General features: G+C 38.3%; 1 protein-coding gene across 1 annotated transcript in view; it reads right to left on the bottom strand.

The window, feature by feature from the left end:
- Positions 1 to 545: 545 nt before the first annotated feature.
- MARCHF1 (membrane associated ring-CH-type finger 1) overlaps positions 546 to 26,073 on the bottom strand; it is a 308,377-nt gene continuing 282,849 nt past the window's right edge. Inside the window, exons 6-7 of the mRNA XM_037497089.2 lie at positions 15,113 to 15,260; positions 546 to 5,079 (exon numbers count right to left, since the gene is read on the bottom strand). Coding sequence (XP_037352986.2) covers positions 4,781 to 5,079; positions 15,113 to 15,260 — 447 coding nt within the window. The 3' untranslated portion in view covers positions 546 to 4,780. The remainder of the gene's footprint in view (positions 5,080 to 15,112; positions 15,261 to 26,073) is intronic.

The raw sequence follows: 26,073 nt of genomic DNA, 5'->3' as shown, positions 1-26,073 counted from the left end.
GGGCAGAAGAATGAACTCGTGCATTGAGATAGGCAAGCAGTTTGTTAAGCCTGAATTCAGACTTAGAGGTTGAGGCTTTGAAGGACAATTTCTTCACTATCACCAAACTCTTGGATCAGAAATGGATTCCAGTCTTTCTCTTGTTATTTATTATCTACAAAATTATCTGAATCTACTATTTTATCTGACTAGAGAAATGCTATTCTGTTGTACATCCAAGGCTTATTCATGAGAAAATTTCTTCTCTAGATCGCATTGTGATTTTTCTGTTTTGTCTTTTTTTTTAAATGGTTTAAAAGTCTGTGCAGATTATTTTCACTGGTTTTCCCTTGTTTGTGCACCTACTTGTTCCTTTCAAAATGTCACAGGTTAATCAGCCTATGTTGGTCTTAAAATAATGATAAAAATACTTAGAACTGGCTTAAAAACTCAGATCGTTACAAAATCTTAACATTCAAACCTGTTTGATAAATTATCTGCAGAAATCCCAGTGACTTTGGCAAAAATTACAGAAACCACAACCAACGTTTGAATCACTTGTTTAATATACAAAGTCTTTCACAGATAATTTTTTTCCTTAATTTGTCTTAGTACACATTATTCACAAAACAGGAAATTCTTAATGCAAGAGAATTCAGTAAAACCAAAAAAGTACAAATGCTCAATCTCAAAAATTGTACACAGTTAAAATACTTTTTCCTTATTGGTTTTAATGCAGTGTCCAATTTCAAAATGGGCTTTCTTCAGATGTGGAGGAAACACTGTAGCCCAAAATAACAGTACTTCCTTTCAACTGTATTGATATGTAAAATAGCACCTTTGGGCTGACTTAAGGAAAGAAAAAAGGTCTTCATCTTTCTTAATTAAAGTGTAAGTCTTACACAATTAAGTAACAACTACAGAAATAAATTTTAAGTGCTCTATTTTGTTCCAAAACATTCAGTGGCAAGGCAAGGCAAGGCAAACTGTCAGGCTGATGGGATAATCTTCTACACCTCACCCCCCCATGACAATTACAACATCTTAACAACATCGTTACTCTGAGCTAATTTTTCTATCAAAGAATACACATTAGAGAGATACCCAAGGACTTCTGCAAAACAAGATGAACAGCAACTAAGAGGCCATCTCTGGGACTATAATTTCATGTAACAACAGCTGATCAGTGATGTAATCAGAGTGTTTTGAAAGACTCCTTCAAAACACATCTATCTCCCTTCAATTTCTGTTTTGATTTTATTTTTTGTTTGTTTTAGTACTTAACTTTAATTGCCTTCTTGGGCTTCACTTAAAAAAAAAAAGAAAACTACTGGAATTTCACTTCTTTACAATTTAATCTTTGATTCTAAATAAGACAGACACAGCTTTAGTTTAAAAAATTAACAGCATAAGGGGAGAAGGAGGGAGAGGCATCAGAAGGAGGGAGGGAGAACAGGAGACTGTGGTGATGGTGCAACGGTGCCTTGGGAAAGGAAATTCTATGGGACTCAACCTGAGGGGTTTGGGGGAAGAAAATATTGTTCAAAAAAAAAATTAAAAATTAAAAAAATTGCTACAAAAAAATAAAAAAATTAACAGCATAAATGTCTGTTTTGTGGTATTGACAATACCACAGATTCATGATTATAAAAAGCCAAGGTTTTTAACAGAATTGTAAAGTCAATCCTCATTTTCAGTCCTTTTTTCAATTCCATCTTACTTGTTACACGAGCAGGTAAACATGCTTCAAAATATCTTATTCTAGAGAGCAGTTACATCCAGTCCACAAAAACATTGTCAAAATGTCCAATTCTTTCATTGAAAGGGCAGATGTACCAATGCCACAAAAAACATAAAAAGAAAAAACAATCAACCCTAGGTTTTAGATAGTTATTTCATATCATTTGAATCATAAGCAGCTATTGTAGGCAGACTCTTGAAAGATTCAAATTTGGTTCAGGGACTAAGGTCAGAACAGCAGAATGAAAGTCTGACTTTTAACCTGCAAGGGAGCTTCATTCTTTCCTCATTACAAGAAAGTCAAACCGATAAAAGTTAATTTTGAGGATTTTGGTATGGCTGAACGCCATGTCACCTTTTATGGTTAATACAGTATTGTTTATCTTTTCATTATAGAAATATTTTCTTAGTGTTAATTGTAGTCCTTAATAGGACTTATTTTAGCCAATCATCTCCCACTGTGAAATGAGCTATGCACTTCTGTTGCTTAGGTTTGTACAGAATTTAAATAGTATTAAGTAACTAAGGTAAATATCCTTTTTCTTCCTGAGCAAACAAAAGATGAATCAGTATTTCTTTGTTTGCTGGTGACTAAATCCCCCCTTCTCCCCCCCAAGGAATATCTGTAAACAATTAAGTTGCCACTGCTTAGGAAACTGACAGAAAAATCAAATCAAGGTTAATTCCTTGGGTAAGGAGTCAAATCACCCAAAGCTTTGTTATCCATGAATGTATTTATCTTAAGTCTTTAAAAATGGAAATTTAAGAGGAAGTTAGTACAAAGATTAGATAACCTTTTCTTTTTTTATAGTTTGGAAATATCACATCTTCATTTATGCAGAAATTTTGGTCCAAATCAAGGGTAATTCCTTGGGTAAGGAGTCATAGTTACATCACCCAAAACTTTGTTATCCATGAATGTATTTATCTTAAGCCTTTAAAATGGAAATTTAAGAGGAAGTTAGTACAAAGATTAGATAACCTTTTCTTTTTTTATAGTTTGGAAATATCACATCTTCATGTATGCAGAAATTTTGGTCCAGTGTAGTTACCTCAATTTGTTTTCCCTATGCCTTTATTCCACACAAGTTTAAGAAAGATGAGTTTTAAACCTTTTGTTTCCTGTCTTGTCTGAAAATTTAACATTTTCTTGTGTATATACATGAATACATCCCCACACCACACACATAGACAGTTGACATTATTTACCTTTCTTTATTTTTAGGAATTGGATCTATTCAGACTCACGGTCAGCCATTACTAATATTCATATCACCTGTGTCCTCATTAAAAGATTATTTCTTTTTCCTTTGTCTTATTATAATCTGTGAAGAACAAGCAAACTGATAATAACAAAGTGCATCAGTTGAGACCCAGATTTGTGCAATGTGACACCCATGCTTTGGTTCTTCTGGCCATCGTGGTTGCCTGTTCACAGGAATAAATATGACAGCTAACAAAAATAAATCACCTCTTTTATGTAAGACATCATTCTTTGACAAGCCACTATATCTATAATCATTAATCTAGCTCACTGCAGTATCATTCACGCTTCAGTTTTACATGAATATGCAAAGAACACAATAATCAACTGAACTGTCAAACCCAAACAACTCAATTTATTACACAGAATCTGTGGAATATTTTTGCTTCCCATCTGAGCAAGGAAAATACTGTCAGTTTTTAAAAATAGAGCCTAAATGCTTGGTCATAACTACTCATCTGTCAAAATGACACCTCATGTGGATTAAAAAAAAACAAAACCAAAAACCTTGCACCTTTGATTTAATAAGAAATATTTAATTTTTTATTTTACTATTCTAAGTGCTTCATAATAGCAAAGAGAAGTTAATTTTAGAACTTTGCTAGCAGCAGGTTGCTTTATCTTTCTGTACTTTTTTCAGTCTTTAGAAAAATGGTAACTTCCTTACTCAGGTCACTAAATTTCTTTAACTTAGTGCTTTATAAAATCAACATTTGCGAGTTTTTGAATAAAAGACTGAATTAAGCTGCTATTTTGAAATATTTAACTGTTAAATAGTGCAAAAATTTAATCTCTACATTTTAGGGCTGCACAAATCCATATGGTTAATTCAAATTGAGATGCTGTATGGATAAAATACATACCGAATTTTGAAGACTTGCTTCATGAAAAAAGTTGTAAGTTATCTCAATTTTTTTGTATTGATGTGTTGAAATGATAAGTTGGATATATGGTATTAAATAAAATATATTATCAAATTAATCTCATCTCTGTGTTTTTACCTTTTTTAATAGGGTACCTAGAAAATTTAAAATTTACATATGTGGCCTCCATTCATTGGCCCTTGCTATTTTTCTATTGGGAAGCATTCAGGCCCTGATGGTTGATTTCAACTCCTGTGGGTATTTTAAAAGAGCTAATACAACCAAAAAATTTTCTGAAAATCTTTTGTTCATGATTTAAACATAATTCCAGGTATTAATATCTTTCAAGGTGTATTGCATCTATTTTAAAAACATGCATTTGTCAAAACAAGTAGATTCCACTATAGTCATAAAAATCTGTTAGCTGTCAAAGTATGAATATCAAAATACGCATCCTCCAAGTTTGCTTCTGATGTGCCTTAGGGATAATGCAGATAGTTTCAAGCTTAAAATCAATTATGTTTGCAATTTCCAGATGAGACAGTTAACGTGAGGAGGCCATGGAAGAAATACACAACACACTGCAATTCCAGTCCGTGTTCTTGAGCTTCCCTCTGCTACTGTGAGGAGGATCACGTGTCCATTTAGTCTTTCCTTGTTGCCTAAAAGCATTCCTTGCTCCGATGGTTCTTAAATTGTCTTAGAAATCATTCTCTGGCACACAAACTTTTCACATTTTCTTATCACACTTTAGACTCTGCTTCTTGGGATCCTGGCTGTTTGGTGTATTTTCCTCTTTGAGTAAGGGAGGAAAAACAAGTCAGTAGGAGAAAGGGAAGAAGATAAAGATTTAATAATTCAGGATCACTTCTGACACTGTAGTGGCCGAGGGCGAGAAAGAATCTCTTTATATAGAAACTCCCCACTGATTCCATCACACGGGGATAACTTCAGCCAGGCTGCCCTCTGCAGGCGGGAGGGAATTTGTACCTGTCTGTAACACAGGCACTACCACAGCATCCTTGATGTCCGTGTTTATATTACATGAGAAGTTCTTCTCCAATTTTTTGGCAGTGTCCGGGCAATTCTGCACAAAGATCACCCGGTTGTAGGCCTTCAGCCTGCGCCACAACTGAACGTAGACTTTACATTGTACGTACATGAAGACCAGACCTCCTGTGAAGCCAATGGCCACCACTACCAGCTTCGTCCAAAATGGCCACTCAAGGACACCTTTGAAAAAAAAAAAAAAGAGAGAGAATGTTATCACCAATGGATGTGGTCATTTATTTGTGACTTCTTCAGAAGACTGCTAAATTTTTTTTTAAAGATTTATTTATGCATACAAGAACTGAGGTACAGGCCAGATGTGGGGAGTGAGAGGATTCACCAGAGACAGAGTGAGGAACAGAACAGATAGATTGACCGAAGTACACTGCTGAGGGGAGCAGCAGGTGAGACAGGAGAGGTCTGCTGCGCCATGTGGGTATCTCCCTGGCTGGCTGGGATTGAACCCACGCTGCAGAGGCTGAAGATTGCTTCATAGTGCAGTGCTTAACCCCTTGTGCCACCAGGGAGGCCCCCAAAAGACTGCTAAATTTAGTAAATAAGGAATATATTATTAATAACTGATAAGAATTATAACCTGAATAGCTTAACTGCTTTCAAATATTCTACAGTTATTGTTAAAATGGTATGTGAAGAGATTCTCTCACTTATCACTATAAGGATCTTATTCTCTTAGCATCAAGTGCCTACTGTGATCATCATACACTACATTAGACTTTTGATACTTACTTTGACACTTATTCCTTAGAGCTAAATCTTTAAGTCAGGATAATGAACGTACTGAAAGAAAAAATCAGAATTTAAAATCCTTTTAAAAGGGTGAAGTGTATGGATTGTATACATGGTTCCCTGCACTCCCTCATTTCCATTAAAATAAAAAAAAAATCAGAAAGAAGATGCCATATCTCACCAGAGACAGAAAATGAGAATTCCTGAATACAGACATCCATATGATTAAGGATTTTAGTCATTTAGTCCCCGATATACTCAGGGAAGACCAGTGGTTCTCAGCCAGGGTAGTTTTGTACCTCAGGGGACATTTGCAACTTATAGAGTTATTGTTGACTGTCACACCTGGTGTTGAGTGCTGCTGTCTTTCAGTAAATGGGGCCCAGAAATGCTGGGTTAATATCCACCATATAGAGGAAACCACTCTCCAAGAAAGAAGCCTCTAATCCAAGTGACAACAGTGCTGAGGCTGAGAAGCCCTGCTGTAGGAGACAAGCGCTGGAGCTTCTTTATTCGGAAACTGGGTAGGATCTAGTATGCAAATGAGGTATCTTGGAGTTCCTCACATTTAGAAGAATTTCTGCTCTTGGCTGTTAAATTGAGCAGACGTTTCTGTATGTTTAAAAAGCTTTCAGCCTCAGACAAGCTGGAGATGCTTTCTTTTCCACTTCTGGGGAAATCCCTGTAGATTGCATATACATTTCCCCTCTGCTTACTAAATCAGACTACCAACTGTTCCTCCTAAGTACCTGGAGATTTTCCATTTCTGTGCCTCTCTCTATCCATGATATTTAATCTCCCTCCATTTTCTTTCCTATTTGTGTGTGTCTACTTGTCCCACAAAACCCAACTGTAAGGGGCAGGACAGGGACACGGAGCAGGTTTTCTGTGATCGAGCAGATGGGGTAAAGGAGGACAGAGTCCTGGAACCCTCAGTGGCTTTTCAGGCTTTTATTGGGATTTTACTGGGTACACAGCTGGCAGGGGTGCCAGGGGGCTGGGAGGCCTGCCAGCCTCCCAGCCCACAGCAAGTCTTCACTCTATCTGGGCTCTCCGGCCTTCTCTGGTGCTTCTCTCGTGGTTCTGCTCTCTGCTTCTTCTGGTAGTTCTGTTCTCTGCTTCTATTCATTCTGTTCTGCTGGCATCTCCATGATGCCGCCCTTATAAGCCCAGTCTTAGCCCAGGTGAATCCCATCTACATATGCCCACACCCTAATCCAGGTGCCCGCCATCAGGCATGCATTCGGGACCACAGGGTTCCGACATCTATCCTAATGGCGGGAGGGCAGTAAAGCCTGATACTTTTACCTTACCCTACACCAACTCAGTAGTAATTTACAGCTGGAGACAAACCTGCCTATTCTTCTGTAGACTTATTTTCTGCCTCTTGTGGAGTAAGTTCACACTTGAACATAAGTCATTTTTCCTTTGCCCTGCCATGACTGTGACAAACACAGAATTTCTATCTGGTCCGTCTTTGTTTCCACAGTGCCTTGTTCAGTAGATAGCTCAAGGATGAATAAAGCTTTTGAATTTCTGATTTGATTGTATTGCCACAGTCGTTCCTTTTTTTTTTTTCAGTCTTTTCAATATACCAGAGGTGACAGCCTTTCTGTATTTGTCAGAGAAGCTCTGCTTTCTTTGGTGGAAAAGGTCTTTCTTCTGAAGAAGACTCCAGTCTTGATCCATTTTTCCACACAGAAATAGAGACCAGAATCCATAAGGCACATGAGAATTTGGGCCAGGAGTAAGTAGCTGCCATTTTCTTTGCCAGTTCAGGGAAACACAACCTGATTCCTCTATTTTCTTTCTCAAGGTGTATTTTCATCAATTTTCTTTGTTCAAGTTGTTCTTCCTTTAAATGTCCTGGGAGGGCCTCCCTGGTGGCGCAAGAGAGTGGGGTGTGCCCTATGAGTCTGTCTGCAGCCACTGCAGCATGAGTTCAATCCCCAGCCAGGGAGCAGCCCACAGGGTGCAGCAGACCTCTCCTGCCTCACCTGCTGCTCCCCTCAGCAGTGTATTTCAGTCAATCTGCCTGTTCTGTTCCCCACTCTGTCTCTGGTGAATCTTCTCATCCCCCGTCCCCCCGCCAACCACACCTCTGGCCTGTACCCCAGTACTTGTGTGCATTAATAAATTAATCATTGAAAAAATGTCCTGGGAAATCAAAGCTCCCACTAAATTCTTAGGCAAAGCTTAAAGTATAGAGAATCCCTCCCACCCCACATCCAAAATGGGTATAAACCCATTGTCAAAAAATAACCATCTTCTTTCAGAGATAGCCTGATCTTTCTCTTTGCCTTTAATATTAAGTGACAAGATTTTTGTTTTCTTTCTTTCTTTATTTTTATTTATTTATTTATTTATTTATTTATTTATGCATAGAACTGGGGTGAATGGGGTATAGGCCAGAGGAACAGAAGGTGAGGGTGAGAGGATTCACCTCAGACAGAGTGGGGAGCAGAACAGGCAGATCTACTGAAATACACTGCTGAGGGAAGCAGCAGGCAGACACAGGAGAGGTCTGCTGAGCCATGTGGGTCAGCTTCCATGCCCAGGATCAAACTTAGGCCGCAGCATCAGTGATAGCCTGATAGTGCTAATATTTAACCCCTATGACACCACAGAGGTCCAAGATTTTTGCTTCCAAAGAAGAAATAATTGTTGAGCAGCTGTAAAGATTTTACCTTGGAAAAACCACTATCAGGACATCTCCAGAGGAGATCCTAAAATGGGGCTAAGTGGATTTTTCAAGAATGTTTTCATTGTATTTCTGTCCTTTTATTGAATCTTAGACAATTGCTTTCATATTCAACTTTATTGGACCAGTCAGTTCTGTGCTGTCTTCTGTGAAGAGGAAAGAATGGACACAATAAGAAGTGGTGGTGTGAAGGGAAGGTACAAAATTTTACTTCTTGTGCATCTTTTGTGCAACCTAAAGAACTCTTTGTCTTCACTTACATGTGTGAATTGTTCATATGTGTGAATTGCTATTGCGATTTCTTTCATGGGGTGAAGCTCAAAAATCTCACCAAAAATTAAAATAAAATCCTGAAGTGCTTAAGTGGCATCTATGTGAACTGTATTTGTTAGGAAACATGTCAAACTTTCCCATTACGACAATGGCTTATAAACTGAGATGTATCAGTTGACCTCTCTCAAACTCATTTACTTCCCACCAATAATGTTTCTCTGAAAATATATTTCCTTGGCAATGCAAGAGGATCCTCTTCTCTCTCCACACAAGTGCTAGGTCACCTGGAAATCGTGCTGCTCTGCTTTCTCTTTACGTGAATAAACCAGAAAGTCCCAGGTGGGTGTTAAAATATAGTTGGAGATAAAATTACTTATTTCCTCATCTTTAAAACATTGATCTCTAAGGTCTCTTCCAGCTTTTAAATTTGGGTTCTTGGAGTATTCTGCATATCTTATGTAGCAAATCATGTGATGGAGACACCTGGAGTGTGTCTTTTTAGCCTTTTTAAGTCTCCAAACAGCAGAAAAGAACCTGCCTCATTTAACAGCTGCAGAGACAATGTATATTTAGAAAAAGCTTCTCATTGGCAAATTGTGATATTTTTGGCTGAGTACTTAAGGTTACACAACATTACAAAGTGTGTTTGTGTAAGGGTGTGCTTGAGTGGTGGGGCTGGGGACTGGTTTTCTCCTTCACTGTTTAATTTAAAAATTGTTTAAAAAACAAACTCACACATTTATAACTCTTCTACACCTGTTTAAATGGTAATATTGTGAGTAGATATGTATGATATATGAGCAGTACTTGTTCAACTTATATGCTATAATATCGAGTTCATGGACTCTTTGAAATGAATCATAGAAAGAACCTCTGAAGGAGATTTAGTGCAACTTAGTTTTACAATGAGGAAATTGAACTTCAGAGTGATTATTTTTTTCAAGATGACCAGCAAGTGACCAAGTAGAACTAGAACTCTGGCCTTCTGTCAGCTAGCCCCATTCAGTGTTTATCATATTTGGATTATTATAATAATCACAACATAATTACTTTCCAAGGGAATGTTTAAATAACATTGCAGGAAATGAAAATATGTATTTCAAGGAAGTGATTTTTAGCACATACTCTAGGCCGTTGTTAATAGCTAATGAGTTTTGCACAGAGTTCTTACCTAAAGTCAGCCACAGTCAACAAAATTTTTTGAGTTTCTACCAATTCCAGTGGGCTCCGAATAATGAACCATGACCTCTGCCCTGGAGATACTTAGAGGCTTACAGGTAAGTCAAGTATGGAAACAAAATTACCTTGTTAGGCGAGTGAGTCTCCCCTGGTGAACCCATAATCTGGGGTCACATTAAACTCTGAACCTATGGTCTCTTTACTAGATAGAATAAAATTTTGTTATGTTTTCTTGGTCTATATTTTTCTGTTTTATTTTTAAACACACGAAACGTATAGCAAAGCATTTTCTAGAACATGTTAAGATAAGGCAGGAAGAACAATGCTACCCCAGTTAGAAGATGGCAATTTGAGTAACTTAGGTATGAAACTTTCAAGCACTATATATTTGATTTTTTTGTGTCATCTCTGGCAGAAAGAAAGGGTGGTGAGTGAGTTTTTTGAGGAGTCACATGTGTTTTAGCTTAAAGAACCACAATTTAATAATATATGAAGGATTTTTTCTTCTCCAGATTATTACTTACTGATGTTCAAAAGATTCTGCTGTTTTATATTTCAACTTCAATTCTAGTTGAGGAAGGGCAATTTATTCCTCTTCACATATTTTTGAAGATTTTCAAATTGAGTTTATAATAGTTTGACATTTAAATTAATCAGTCTTCTTAGCAACTTTAAAAAGTAAGTTCAGGATCAGCACTCACAGTCCCAATACAAAAGGAAGATTAAAATAATAACAGCTCATCCTGAGGCCCCTACTACTGTGAATGTGTACTTTGGGAGGTCAGCTTTTAACTATAATTGGTATATACAGAAGTCACAGTAGTTTCTATTTGAAATTACTGATTTACAATCTGTCCCACTGCAAGTGGTTTTGGGGGAACAGCCACAGGTACTGCTGTTGGTAAATATCTTGCTCCTAATTCAATAGCTCCGAATACCAAAGATAAAAGACATCATATTTTCATTTCGTTGTAAGAAACCAATAATATATTTAAAAAGTGTATGATAGGAAGGTGACACTTGACCATCTATAAATCTTTTTTTTAAAGATTTATTTATTTATGCATACAGGCCAGAGATGCGGGGGGTGAGAGGATTCACTAGAGACAGAGGGGAACAGAACAGGCAAATTGACTGAAATACACTGCTGAGGGGAGCAGCGGGTGAGTCAGGAGAGGTCTGCTGTACCATGTGGGTAGCTCCCTGGCGGGGGATCAAACTTGTACTGCAGTGGCTGCGAATAGCTTCATAGGTTGTGTCTTAACCCCTTGCACCACCAGGGAGGCCCCTATAATCTGCCTTGTATTATTAGAAAGCTGACCTTTGATTATCATGTAAGCTTTTCTATTGGGAAATCTGATTGAGGGGCCTGAGTGACAAGTCCATTAGGAAGCTGTCATCTGAAACCCTGCATCACCAGAACTGAGAAAGGAAAACATGTTTTGAAGAAAAACTAAAAGAAAATAAAAGATGGCAAAGCTTAAATGTGAAGCATTCATATTTCATCATTCATTCTCCAGCACTCACGGGACCCCTGTGTGGGCCCCAGACACATAGCCCAGGACCTGCACCTGCGTGTCAGTGCTGGGGAGGAGGAGACTCATGTCCCCCTAGACTGAACTGGGTCTACTGAGGAAGACAGAGTTAAATGAACAATGGCAAATCTGTGAGGCTAGTCTCCTAGAAAGGCAGAGCTTCTCAACATGATTATGATGGACTCATGTAAGGGGTAACTAAATCTAAATCTTGGGGGATAAAACAGAGGTGTCACAGTGGTATAGAAACTCCACAGGCAAGTAAAATGTGCAGCCAATGGAGAGGCATGATGGGGTGGGGGAGGTAAGTGGGCTGCTGTGGAAACACATGGTAGGTCAATTGTTCTTAAAACTCAGAGGGCATCAGGACCACCTGCAGGTTTTCTGAGTCCAAATTGTTGGGCTCCACCCTCAGAATTTCTGGGTAGGGGAGGTGGAGAATTTGCATTTCTTACCAGTGCCCAGGTCGTGTGATGCTGCTGGTCTGGGAGCTACATTTCAATAAACAACTATTCTAATTTGGGGAGTTGAACTAGATTGTGCAGAGGGAGTGATGTTTAATGTAACTGCAAATACAGGCTAGGGAGGTGTGTGAGAATATAGGTGTTGATGTGAGTGTGTGATGGTTGACCAGACAAGCTGGGGAGAAGGGATTCACAGAGAGAGAAAAGCAGAGCAGGGTCTGGAAGCAGATCTGGCGGGCTAAGTGAAAGGCCAGCATAATTGGCTTCAGCCTGGTCATGTGGGCAGCAGAGTCTGAGTTTGGGGCATATTTTAAGAGTTAAGAGTAATGACCAAGAGGGACTAGGTGATGACCAGACTGGTGTTTTTGTAAATTTGCTGTGATTTTTTAAAAAAGATTTATTTATTTATTTATTCATTCATTCATTCAAGCACTGGGTACAGTCAGAAGCATGGGAGGGTGAGAGAATTCGCCAGAGCCAGAGTGGGGAGCAGAACAGGCAGAAGGACCGAAGTACACTGCTGAGGGGAGCAGCAGGTGGCAGGAGAGGTCTGCGCACCATGTGGTACCCTCACCGGTGGCCAGGGATCTAACCTGTGCTGCAGAGGCTGCGGGCAGCTTCGCAGCCCAGCACTTAACCGCTGCACCACCAGGGGAGGCCCTTTGCTGTGATTTTTTTTGATTGAGCATAGGTTGAAGGCAAAACTGAAAACAGACCAACTAAGAAGCTGTTGCAGCATCTGCGTAAAAGCTATGATAGTTTGTATGTAAATGGTGGCAGTAGGGGAGGACAGAAAAGGACTCATTTCAGAGGCATCTCAGGCAGGACGATGAGGAATGAAGGCTCAAGTCTGGGTCTGGTTACTGGGTATTAGTGTTGTCTTTCTTACAGTGCTGGAGTGGGAAGTGGCAGTAGATTCTGAATTTGGTACAAACAGTGGTGTGGCTGGAAGACTTTAAGCACTGGTTTAGGAGGTAGGTAGATGCATGAGTTGGAGCGCAGTATGAGTGCAGATAAATTGGGGGTTACCACCATAGACGTGACAACTGAAGGCATAGTCCAGGGGAACTAAAGAGTGAACAACCAGAGGAACTAAAGAATGAACAAGGAAACTGAGATAAATGGAAGGCAGCCTTGGTTTTATGAGTCCTGGAGAGACTTCCGTGGCTGAAGCTGAGACAGACAAAGCCACTGCAGGATAAATGATCACCCACATGTCTTAGAAATGAGACTAAATAAAAAGAATCTGAGACCTTCTGTCTTGTCTACATACTGATGGTGTGTGCCATGAGATTGCTTCTGTTATTCTGGGAGCGATGCCCTTAATCTTTTTTCCCTCACGTGTGGCCAGTGGAGAACAGAGTCCTGCAGTCTCATGGCCAGGGGGAATGCAAGAGGTTACGCTGGGGGCAAATTTATGAGTCTCAAACATCTAATCTCTAAATTAATCATGTAAAATATTAAGACTCCGTCTGTAAGGTCTGCCTTTGATTTCTAAGATATCAGCTGAGTGCTAAGGTGATGATACACTGGGCACAGGAGGTGGGGATGGGGTGCTTATTTGCTTTTCCAAATACACTTGGATTGTACTCCAATGTCTCTATCTACAGTGGACATGACTTCAAAAAAAGGTCTGATTCTCAAGGAACTTTTATTTATTTTTTATTTTTTTTGTGGTTTTTAGAGATTTAATGAAATAATTCATGTAAAGTACTGTGCAGTTATTGCTTAACATTTTTTTTAAATAATAAATTTTATTTTTATATTCCCCATACAATTGCAGCCCCCTTATTTTGACCCCAATCCCTCCCCTCCCGCCCCCACCCTCCATAGAGTGTCTCTGGTTCATAGCTCAAGGAATTATTTTAATAGGGACAGAATAGACATTTTTAAATCCAGGATTTCAGTAACAATACAAAATGTAGTTGTAAATAATGTAGTTCAGTATAAATTGTATATAAATGCCTTAATATTGGATCAAAAAACAATCCCCAAAACCTCTCTCTGTTATTCTAGCCCTGCGATTTTCAACAGCAGTGCTTTTATTCTCAGTCAGAAGGAGACCCTCGGTCTGCACCTTTGTCACCAGCTCCACCTTCTTCCCTTCAAAATCTGGCCCCTCCCTCCGGCCAGTGCTGGCGGCGCTCGGCCCAGCAGCCTCGCTGTGGCTAGGAAGCCCGCATTGCACCAGCCGGTGCGCGCTGCTGCCCCCGTGAGGGAGAACGCGAGAATGCAACACCCATTCGCTGTGCCGTGGAGGAAACACCCAACAAACCTCTCGCTTTTAAAGTTCTGTTGCCTGCTCAGCTCCCCGCTCTGGCTCTGGTGAATTCTCTCACCCTCCCGCGCTTCTGACTGTACCCAGTGCTTGTATGAATAAATAAATAAATAAATCTTTAAAAAAAATAAAGCTTTAAAGTTCTTTTCCTTCATGCTTCTGCCCTCACTCCCTCTAATCTTTTTCCTTCATTCATTGTTTCTTTTGGAGAAGGTGCATAAGCATTTCATAAATTTACAATTACAGAAGTTCACAAATTTACCATGTTGGTGTCTAAACAATTTCTCCTTTCAAATTCAGCAGTGGTTTAATTTTGGTGGGGGGGAGAGGGGAAGGATGGGTGATGTTAGGAGGATATTTCTCAGTGTCTCACCAGCTATGATTTAGGTTATATGAGAAAACTGATAGAGCCAGATGAGATAGAGAGCTGGGTATCTTCAGAAGGGAAGTTAACCAATTTTTCCTTATGTTTAAAATGAGCTATTTTACATGTTAGACTACGCCTCCATGATTCTAGAACATCTTTCTTTACAGACTTAACATCATCCTTCACAATCAACAGCACGGCTCTAATTTCAAAACACAGTCTTATAATTTACCTGATCAAGTTATATAGTATAAGACATGATAAGTTCTCTCTGGAGTATCAACCTATTCATGCTTTAAAAGAAAAACGACCAGGGTGAATTAAGTAAAATCCTCCCATTTTCACAACTGTTTGCCTTTTCCCATCAGGCAAACCTGATCCTTATTGAGTTCCTGAAGAGCCTGAAGTGGTGTATGTCATCTCTATATTTCTCCCCAAGTTTTACAAGGACTTGATAAGCTTTGATTTCAGTTGGGTCCCCAAACAGTCAATGATTTATAGTCAGTGTATTAATCAATGACATAATTGGAGAAGACTCAGCTGCCAGGACTGATTTTTGCTAGTGTATCATACAGGAAGGTATAAGGTGGGCAAAGAGCTTCACAACCTACTTTCCGGTATCCTCAGAGAATGCAAGAGAGGAAAGAAGAAAAGAGAAACCTGGTCACTTACCATTGTCGTTGCCTTGCTTTATCTCCTCCGCAGTCCGGTCTATTAAAACATACAAAGACCAAACCACACAGGTGATGGCAATGACGTGGAAGGTGACAGAGCAGAATATTTTCCTCCTTTCACTTGTGGTCATCTGTAGTTTCTCCCACTGCAATCAGAAATGAATCACACGTAACTGAATTTCTGATCAGGACATTTTGTTCCCCTTATATATCCCAGATATAGAACATGAATGCAAAAAAAAAAATACTAAGTCTTTGCAATTTCAGATGATGCTATAATATCCAAATAAGTCCTCATGTTTGGAAAGATATGAAGTCATAACTTGCAAGTTCTATCTAACCACGTATTGAAAAGAAAATAGAATTATCTATTCTCTAAATGAATTCCAGCAAGTCATTTATTTTGCCAGTTTGTAGTTTTCTTATTTGTAAAACAGAACAGTTTTAATATTGTACAATTTTAAGAAGGTATTTCCTTTTGGATTTCTGCATATGACATCTCTGTAGTATAGATTGTAAGTAGTAATAAGTAAGCTCTTCTTGGATTAATACATAACCTGATAGAGTGTTATTTTCCGGAATGTAGACATTTAACAAGTGCTTGAGGGGTTGAAAAACAGTTTCAAAAGAATGTCATCAGCCATCTACTACTCTTCTTCTAAGACACATTTTATCATCTGGGTAGGGGCAGATAATCTGGAATTTTGAGCAATCTTGATTTGCTGTTGCTCCGAAGGTGTCATTACTAATTACAATCATTGTCCCTTAATCACATTCCTCAGACAGTTGAGACTTGCTCCTTCAGTCTGGGAGACCAAAAGGAACCCACTTTTTACAGTAGTAAGTTTAGGTTCCTATGAAGGAAGGTGTTCATTATTTAAAGAAATAGACTCTCAAGTGAAATTTTAAAACCTCAACAATTAGAGTTATCACTTCATTTCTATGTTAGGATTGTGTTTTAATTTTCCTTTGTATTATTTCCTTTGGAACTGTAGCCACATGAGATCTTATTAGATCACTTCTATGATCTTATTAGAAGTGACCTGATGTGCCAAGCTTTCGATAATCCACGATTCTTTACAACAGTCACACTATTATGCTCTTGCTGAAACAAAATCTTTAGATCTTCAGAAGACCCCTCTTCTAGCGCACTCCACGCACACCTACACACGCAGGTCATTCCATGCATGAGTTGTTGAAAGCCAGAGGGTGCACACAATGCCCGTGAAGTCCAGGTTCTGCTACTGGCTTTGAGACACGGGTGACACCGCTTCATCTCTGCAGGCCCAGCTGCCTCATCTTCATAAGAAGAAGTTTGTGGCAGAGGCTTTGACAGGTCCGTCAATAGGACACAACTCTTCTTCTTCCCTTACTGACAGACTATTAGCCCAGGCATCAAGCTCTGGTAAAAGCCTTCCAGGCAAAGGTGGACACATTGTTTTTCACCAGTGAGCTGTGGGCATTGTCCATAGACAGACTGAGATTGTGCCTTCCGGACACAGGAATTGTCTTTCCTCTTTTCCTTCATTTTCTTTTCTTTGTTTCTCTTCGAAGAGTCCCAACAGTCACCTTACAACCTCTTGGGAAAGTTTTGAGAACTGGAGAGTCCTAAGCCGAAGCAGCAGCAGCTCCTCTCTGCATGCCCTCTCCTGTATGGGGAACATGAAACCCTGTCCCACTAAGCTATTATTTCTCAGGATTCTGCTGTTTGCTCTCAAATGTAATTCCTGATTAAAGAATTAAGTAGATATTTCCTAACTTCCCCTCCTGTCTGACAATTAAGTTTCTATAATTTCATGTGTGGGAGAACACAGAACTTAAAATCTGATCTTGATGTTCCAAGAAAGTTCTTTATACATTTTAGAGAAAAAAGTATTTTATTTACAAACACCATCTGTTCTTCTCTCACGGGCCAGTCATCAGATTGTTTTCCTTATAAGAGTCTGTTAGAATGAACACTTTATACTTAATTTTTTATTTTCTTTTTCATCAAGCTATATTTTATATATTATTCCAAGTAAATGATGGTGAAATCTTAGTAACACAGGCAGGGAAAGACAGATGCTTCAATCTAGGCTTTGTTTTTGATTAACCAATATTGAATTGCAAGATTTTACTGTGTGTATTTTGTTTTTTATAAAACTTCACATCATATTTGTGAGACATTGATTTTTAAAATGTTGTTACTGATTTATTATGATATTAATCAGAATGACATGCATAATTATGAAATAGAATATTTATCATTTGAAAATAATATTTGGTAATCTAATAAATATTTCTTGTATTACCTCAATATTCATAGGGTCAAATGAAATGTGCAGAATGATGTAGAAAGCAGCTTTACATATTCAAATTCCTGTGTTCCAAGCGGATTAGAGTATCTTCGCTAACAAAATATTCTTACCAAATCAACCCTCAATTATAAAACATTTTTTAAAAAACCCTCAAATTTGGTACTTCTTAAATCTAAGGGGCAATTTGATGAAATAGCTGAAACACATTCTTTAAAACTATTGAGTCTCAAGTAGGAAAATATCAGTGGGCTGACAGGAATGTACCAAATCATTCATAGATGCCTTTTAATTCCAGATAATGGACGCTCTGAAATTGTCACTTCCTAATTTCACCAGTATTTTAAGGAGAAGTGAAGTGTAAAGAAACCATTGAACTTTCTCACTTTCCTTTATAAATCCTTACAGGCACCATTCAAAAAAAAAAAAAAAATCTCTAGACCGCACACAAGTAAATGTAATACCACAGTGCCCTCTTGCTAATAATCACATCACTGCATCTAATAATCAGGATGAAGCACTAGCAGAAATCAACATATTTTATAAAATGTGTTTCATACATATCCATGTATTTTTTAGGTCTTTATACAAAGTTTAAATAAATTTTGTAAACTTTCACAGTGAGGAATGGATTGAGAAAGCAAGAATAGAAATTTAATTTCATTAATACTCTCATAAAGGGTCTTTTTTTTTTATTTTTATTTATACAGTTTTACATCATTGTTCATTTTTGTACAATGCTTGAGTTTACCTCTCAGGTGTTGTGCCTGTATAGTTGCCACCACCAAGACATCTCTGACTGTCACCATAGACTCCTGTGCTCTTCCCTCCCTTTTTAATCCCTCTCTCTCACCATCCCCTGCTGAATGTCTCCAATTTACAGTTTGACAGCCAGTTTTGTCTTTTTTTTCCTATCCCTTGTATGTTTTCCCTATGTTCCTCCTATAGGTGAAACCATCTGATATTTTTTTCTTTTTCCTTCTGGCTTATTTCATTGAACATAATCCCTTCTAGCTCCATCCATGTTGCTGCGAATGACATAAGGTTATCTTTTTTGATTGCCGAGTAGTATTCCATTCTGTACATATACCACATCTTCTTGATCCAGTCATCGGTTTTTGGGCATTTAGGTTTTTTTTTACATCTTTTAGCTACTGTAAATAGTGCTGCAATGAACATAGGAGTGCAGGTTTCCTTTTGAATTAATGTTTTTGTAAGACCCTTCATAAAGGGTCTTAATTCAAAATTTGTGATGCTGAAATGCAATGCCAGTTCACAAGAGATTTTGTGATAGGAAAATGATAATCTGCACAAATGCAAAGCATTTTGATAAAGAGTAGTTTTATAAATAGCATGTGGCTGTGCCCACACAACCTAATATGTCTACCACTGTGATGCCTCTAGATGGGGGGTTTCACACAGGGGAGCCTGATGGGTGACTCAGGGTGGTCCTGGCTCAACAGCAGCCTTGTCAGTATCACCCGGACACTTTTGCAAGGCCATCGCCTTTCCTGTTTAGATTACTCAGGCCTGAGTCATGTGTCAGTGCTCAGCAATAAGCCCACACATTTTTCTCTAAGTGGTCTCCATGCAGCTGATGGAAATAAGATGGCGGCTCCCATTCCCTTCTCCAAGGGGCAGGGGCAAGAGAGACACCACAACAAACCAACACACTTGGTTCAGCCCCGACCCTGCTAACTCCTCCCAACTGCCCCTGAGCAGTTCACATTCTTGTTCACACCTGCAAAATTCAGGATAAGCTCACATTGACAAAACCTGTTTCACAAAACCTTAGCACCTCCTAAGTAGGTGGTCCTGGATTTTGTTAGACTTCGCTGGGTCTTTGGTGCCTGTTTTATTCTTCTTGGCCTCTGGACCCTTGAGCAACCGCTCAACAGTAGAAAGAATTGAACAAGAACTCTGTTAACTCACTTAGAAATAGACTGCTAGGTTTTTGTGAACACTTTCAAATTGGAACATAAATTGATGCAAACTGTGTCTGTAAAATTTCCTATTTGCTCTAGCTAAATCAAACTGTGCAGGTTTTCTAATTCAAATTACTTTATTTGTATTCTGACCTAACATGGAAATTCAAAAAATACAGCCTATGAGAATGCCTCTTAAATCTTTATACAGTGAAGAATAAAGGCTGATTATTTGCACATTATCAACATACATGAGATAGAGTCTTCTTTACCAAGTGCATCTTGTTTCTCCCTTGTCACAGCTCCACTGCATTTTCCAGCGCCCATAGAACAAAATTATTAGCGAATATAATGAAAAAGCAAATAACTATAATATCACCAGGTGGCGCTGGGCTCAAATAGTAGCTAGCATTACCCAGATTGTTTTTGCAAGCCCTGCCAGACTCAGGAGTTCCTATGAAGTCAGCTGCCCAGTGTAAATGCAATGTCACATTTTAACTGTTTATAATTTCCGGATTCTGCTTATCATAATATTGCAGGGTTCTACCACATACCAATGAAAATAATACCCGGAATAGCAAGTCTAAAGTTTTTTTTTTTTTTTTTTAATGTGTTATCTACAGGCCTTTCTAAGGTATATTGTACTACGGGATAGAGAGAAAATCCAGCAAAAATTCTGGGACTTGTAATATTGGTGACATTTCTAGAGGGGCACTGGTCTGGGGCACTTGTTCTTAAAGAGTGTTCCCCAAAAAGCATTAGCATAGGTGGATTTAGTGAGGTGACATGCATCTGAGGAGGTGTGATCCTATGTTTTTGAATCACATAGATACTTGTAAATCAATGTTACCTCTATAACAATAACAACGACAACAACAACAACAATAAAGCATCAACATCAACCTGGGACCTGTTAGTGTTAAATGAAATTAACATGAAAGCCTAGTAAGCAAACCAAAACCTAAGCCTATAAATGCTTCAAGGTTGGGAAATCAAAGTAAAAGTACAGTCAGTCTCACGTTGCTGAAGAGGGTTTAATCTATAGCCAGTGCAGAATTTTCTTGCTTTGTTTCTCTGCCCTGGTTCCCGTGGATGGAGGGCCCCAGCCATTTCTGGTGTGGCACTTCCCTATTCAAATACCTATTTTTAGCTCAAATAAATTCTTACAAATTTTATTAGTCCTCAGTTTATCTTTAAACATCAGACATGCAATATTTTAGATACCATTCCACAGCTTAACTGAATCAGAAATTCTGGTGCATGAATGACACTTGGCAGAGTTGTATATTAATCTCAGGTGAGTTTCTGTATTTCCAGATTTCCTTCCGGGCTAATTGTCCTCTTTGAAGACTTAGGGACTCAAAAAAAAAAATCTCAGGTGAGTTTATATTAGAAATGGTAATTGTCATGAACTAAGAGTACCAGGAAACTAACAATCACTTTGGTTCTGGACTGTGGTGTAAATATCTAAGGTTGAATGAAGGGACACACAATCAACCCATTTGTTTAAAATGAAATGATTTGAAGTGATTGAATAATTACTCAAACATACTGTTTCATTTTTTAAATTTCACCTTTCAAATTAGTGTTTATGTACGTGTAACCATATTAAAGTCTAATTTTCCTAGTTATACCTTTTGGAGACAACAAAACAACAGATTCAACATTGATGAGTAACTCTTGAGACTTTAACAAACCCCCTGTCAGGATTTTGTATTGTATTGTAAATAACTTTCTTTTAAAAAATGGATTAAAGAACACCAGAAGAAAAATAGGACCTCATCAGGCTTTTAAAGTGATATTTACTACCGGCCCAACCACTATGGAGAGCTGTGTGGAGATTCCTCAATCTACTAAATATGGAGCTTCCAAATGATGCAGCAATTCCACTCCTAGGTATTTACCCAAAGGATACAGAAACAGTAATTCAAAAGGGCACCTGCACCCCTATGTTTATAGCAGCACTATTTACAACAGGTCAGTGATGGAAACAACCCAAATGCCCAAAAATAGATGACTGGATCAAGAAGATGGGGTACATATACACAATGGAATATTACTCAGCTATCAAAAAAGATAAATTCATGCAATTTGCAGCAACATGGATGGAGTTGGAAGGGATCATGCTCATAGAAATAAGCCAGAAAGAAAAAGAAAAATACCGGATGGCCTCACTCATGGCAGGAATTTAGAAAACCTAAATAAGGGACCAGGAAAAATACTAATTATAATAAAATAAAAACCAAAATCAACAAACACACTACGGGGAAGAGGGAGAGAAGGGAATAGGATTAAAACAAGGGGGGTGGGAATTGTACGGGGACTATAACCAAGATGAAAATGCATACATTGTGCAAAAATGAAAAATTATGTAAAAATATATATGAAATAAAATAAAATTTAATTTTAAAATAAAGTGATATTTGCTAATGTGAACATTTTATAAAGTTTTTTTGGGGGACATATCCCCTCCACCCCCCACCATGATCTAGCAGGCAAGAGAGTAAAGCCATCTGCATGTGTCATGTGTGAAACAGCTATGCAAAATCTGATACCTGCAGGTAAACTCAGCCTTTTACACTCCCTCTGATGACCAACAGCAAGATAAAAGATCTTAACAACGGGTACCCAGCCTCTGTATTCCTGCAGTGGATACTTTAGGAGGAAGGCATTAAATCCTAGCATAACTTTATACCTCAATGGCCTAGAACTAGAAACACCCCCAAACAAGAATAATTACATTGTTAATGTCAATGACTTGTTGTTCCTACCTATGTAAACTAAATTCAAAATTGTGTTTATTGGAACAGCTTTCACAGAATAAAATCTGTGGAACTGCTTCCAGGGTTTGAATCTCATAATAGAGAAACAGTCTGTTTTTGTTACCTCTTTGTATAAAGAATGGTAAGTGGATGAATTACAGTGTGTTCACTATGTAGACTCATTTAGAAGACTGCACAATGATAGCTTCTTTTCTGTTAGAATTGAAAAAAAAAATCACAGGTTGTAATCTATGCCCTAGTAACTTTTCATTTTCTGTTTGGAAACTCAATTCAAAATGTTATGTTAAAGCTTCCCATAGAAATGCTGTTACGGGTGACAGTTTCACAAAAGGTTAAAGGGAGTCAAATATCTGAAACTGAAAACATTCATGTGGGTGTGGGGGTTATTCTCTGAGTCAAGGAGAAGATGAAGCCACACAGAATTGTGTTCTGGGCTCCCACTCTGTCTTAGTGATTTCAGAGCCCTCAAAGATACCCAGAATGGGTAAGAATGAAAGACATGGCTCTTTTTCCTCAAGAGGTGATCAACCTGGACTTCTATACATGATGACTCAGTGTTTCTTTTAAAGGAAAAGAATTCAAGGTCATTGCAATATATTTTCCCGAGAAAAGCTCACATCACTTACAGTATTTACAATAGTATTTTGATCAGCCCAGTGAAGTAAAAGAGTGAAGGTGTTATAAAAGGGAAAACTTAACTTATAACAAAAATCCAAGCATCACTGAAACTCTAAAAAAAAAGAAGGCTTACTTATTTAAAGCAGGTGTAGTAAAAATGTATTGATACATCATAGTATTTTACAATGTGAGGAACAAATTACTAAGAATGTGACTCAGTGCTACTGCAGACAAAGGTGTCAACTACCAGATGAGAAACTGTCCAAAGATAAAGACTCTTGTACAATCAGAGGTTAAGAGAACACTGAAGATGTTGCAAAGGACAGATAGAGCAGGGAGACCTGGGATAGTGCAGGGGTCTGGTGTCTGGGTGAGGAGCGGAGCATAATGCCACTGTCAAGTTGAACAGGTAAGAGGCAGCATGCTCAGAGTGGCGCTGGAGGAAAGGACTTAACACAGACTCGGGTCAGGCTGACCTGCTTTAGAGCTCTGGCTAGGAAATGGTAGATGGCTGGGCAAGACCCCTATCTCCTTAAGCCTCAGTTTCCTCACTTGTAAAAGTGTGATAATGAAATTGTCTCTTGTATAAAGCAACTGTGAGAATTATATGAGATAAATTCCAGAAATAGGCAGCACATCATGTGCCCTGCAGTAAACTGGAGTCCTGAACTGGTTTATGAAGCAAAGTTTGACACGGTTCACAGATCTTCTATTAGGCCCAAAATAGGCTTTAAAATAAGTTTATTTTTGGAATGCCTTGAAAGGTTACAAGCTCACTTTGCCTTCCCCACCCCCACTATTCTCCTTGGTTTACACCCTGCCCACTTTGCTCATTTATATTTCCTGCTTGGCACCTGTGGGCAACTGAAGCAAAGCGTTAGCTTTGTTTTAAGCAGTTTTTCAGAAAGGTAGAAGCTATAAAGTACAACACACACACCCACAGCTTTCAGGGTCTTGAAAAGATTTCAGGAGTCAGCATGTAGTGTTTTTAGAAGGTCTACTATTCTGAAGAGATACCCAGAAGGAGCAATGAGGAAGGTCCAAATTGAGTTAATGCACTAGAAGGAATTTATTAGAAAACTCATGGATTGGGAATATCAGTCTTACAAGTCTAAAAAGTCTAAAAATATTCAACCAGTAAATCCTAAGTTCCTAAAATATCTGTGTATACATATCAGATATATTATGTTCAGTCTATCAGGGTTAGAAATTTTCTCATATAAAATGTATGTAGAGTACATATCAAATGTGTATGTAAATACAGATCAAAGAAATGTTATAGCAAATAATTTTTCTATAAACCTTTTCTTTACATCCCTTTGTTTCCTTTGAAGAAGTCATGAGAGATGGAATTTTCTAAAATTTTGAGCAAGGTATTGGTAATAAAGAAAAAAAAATTGCTGGGTAAAATCATCCACTAGAGGGTGCAAAGATATCACACATGATGATGATCCAAGGGAAGAAAAAGAGTAAGAAATGGGCAAATGCTAATTTTGTGGGTCTTTCTAGGGAGAAGATAAACTCCGTGGTACTTAGGCACACCTGCAATGGAACTGCTAAGGTAACAGATGAAATGGTAAATTCAGGCTAGGGGACAGAAGCCTAGGAATCTGCACTCCTAATAAATACTCCATGTGATTCTATGTATGCTGAAATGTGAGACTAACTTCCCTAAGGAAAGAAGAATTTAGGGAAATATTTTAAAGAGGTGCTGAGGTCTATTTAAATGTCCGATGTCTGATATTTCATCACAGGAGTAGGCATATGTTTACCTCTCAACCCTCTCCCCTCCAAAAAAATCCCATCCAAATCTGGGTTGATTAATGCTATGTAAGAACACAAATTGATTAAAATTTAGCTAACAGATGCATTTAAACAAAGTTTACTTTAAACTATTTAGGACAATATCTGATTATCTGATTTCTCTTGAAGGTGATGGTAAAAAATACTATTTCATACATTCTGGAAGACAAACCAGTATAGTATTGGTTCAGACATGCCAAGGCAGTGAAAAGTGCTGGTGCTCTGTTCATGGGGATGCTTAATTATGGACTCACTTAGTAAAGAAAATGATAATTGGATTACTTTTCATAAGATGGCATGTTCCCTTTTCTCAACAGATTTATGTCCTTGCCTAGGACCTTTGGAATTGCCACTGGTATCTATGATGCTCTCCTCCCAAAGTTCATTTCATGTTTATTTCTGCTGTGTGGGTCTCCCTCCTTTCTCTTCATTGACTCTCCATTGTGCGTGTGGGGTGTACACAGGTCAGCGGCCAACCTTATGCCTAAAATGATCAAAGCCTTTTCGCTTAGGAAAAAGTGCTCATGTACTAGCAGAATCATAGATCTGGGGGTATCAGAAGACTTAAAAGACCCAATTTTGCCCCCTTATTTTCTATATGAAGAAACTGAGCCCAGAGAACTGAATTGAATTGCCCAGGGAAATACAACAAATTATTAGTAGACTTCCTCCCATAGCTTAATTGAGAAGTGGAGGTTTTCATTCAGGGACTAATTATTGAAGCACTACAATCTATCAGATATTTTTTAGCTGCCAGGGAAAAAGATAGTCAAGATTCCCCCTTTCCTGAAGTTTACATTAGTATCATAACTGTGGCATTTTGTGTATTTATTAGAACAGGGGACTGTATAATTGCCCATCAGCAAGAGATAATGGGTTTTTATTTTATAAACACTTCTATCTTTTCTTTTGTGTGTGTGTGTGTATGTGTGTGTGTGTATCACATGTGTTGTGTAATTTTCATCCTAAAATATTCCTGTAGGTGGCAGCAAAAAGGAAGAGAAGTTTCCTATGGAATCTCCATTGTATAACAGTGCAAGCCCAATTCTACTGAGACCCCATCCTCACTGATTATTTTCATGGGTCAAAAAAACTTATTGCATCCTATTTCTTATTTGCCTCACATCTGAACATGTATTATGTGATCTGGTGTTGTGGATTTTCCTTTTGTTGTCATTGTTGTTTTACTCTCAGTCTTTTAGACACACAACTATTTGAAATAAACCTGATAAATGTATAATCTACTCCAATTTAAATCTACTCCAATGAAGCTTTAATCTCTCTAAATGATTTGGATTGTGGATATAATAATGCAAATATAATACAAATAAGACAAATAGCTTTTTAGTTAATATATTTAAAAGTCAGGTTTAGGGGGGGCGGAGCAAAATGGCGGCGAGATGACGCTGCGAGTAAGATCTCCCATTAAAAAAAGTGAATAGGGAGGAAAAGCGGCAGGTCCCAGTGAGAACTGGGACACGGAAGATAAACGGGTGACTCCAGCAAACTGCCCAAAGAAGAAAGTGGCCATAAAAG

Source organism: Talpa occidentalis, unplaced genomic scaffold, assembly GCF_014898055.3.
Source record: "Talpa occidentalis isolate TD23 unplaced genomic scaffold, MPIMG_talOcc4v2.1 talOcc4.8, whole genome shotgun sequence".
NCBI classification, from domain to species: Eukaryota; Metazoa; Chordata; class Mammalia; order Eulipotyphla; family Talpidae; genus Talpa; species Talpa occidentalis.
Note: the sequence above shows the minus strand (reverse complement) of the source record. Positions and strands in the feature narration are given on the sequence as shown.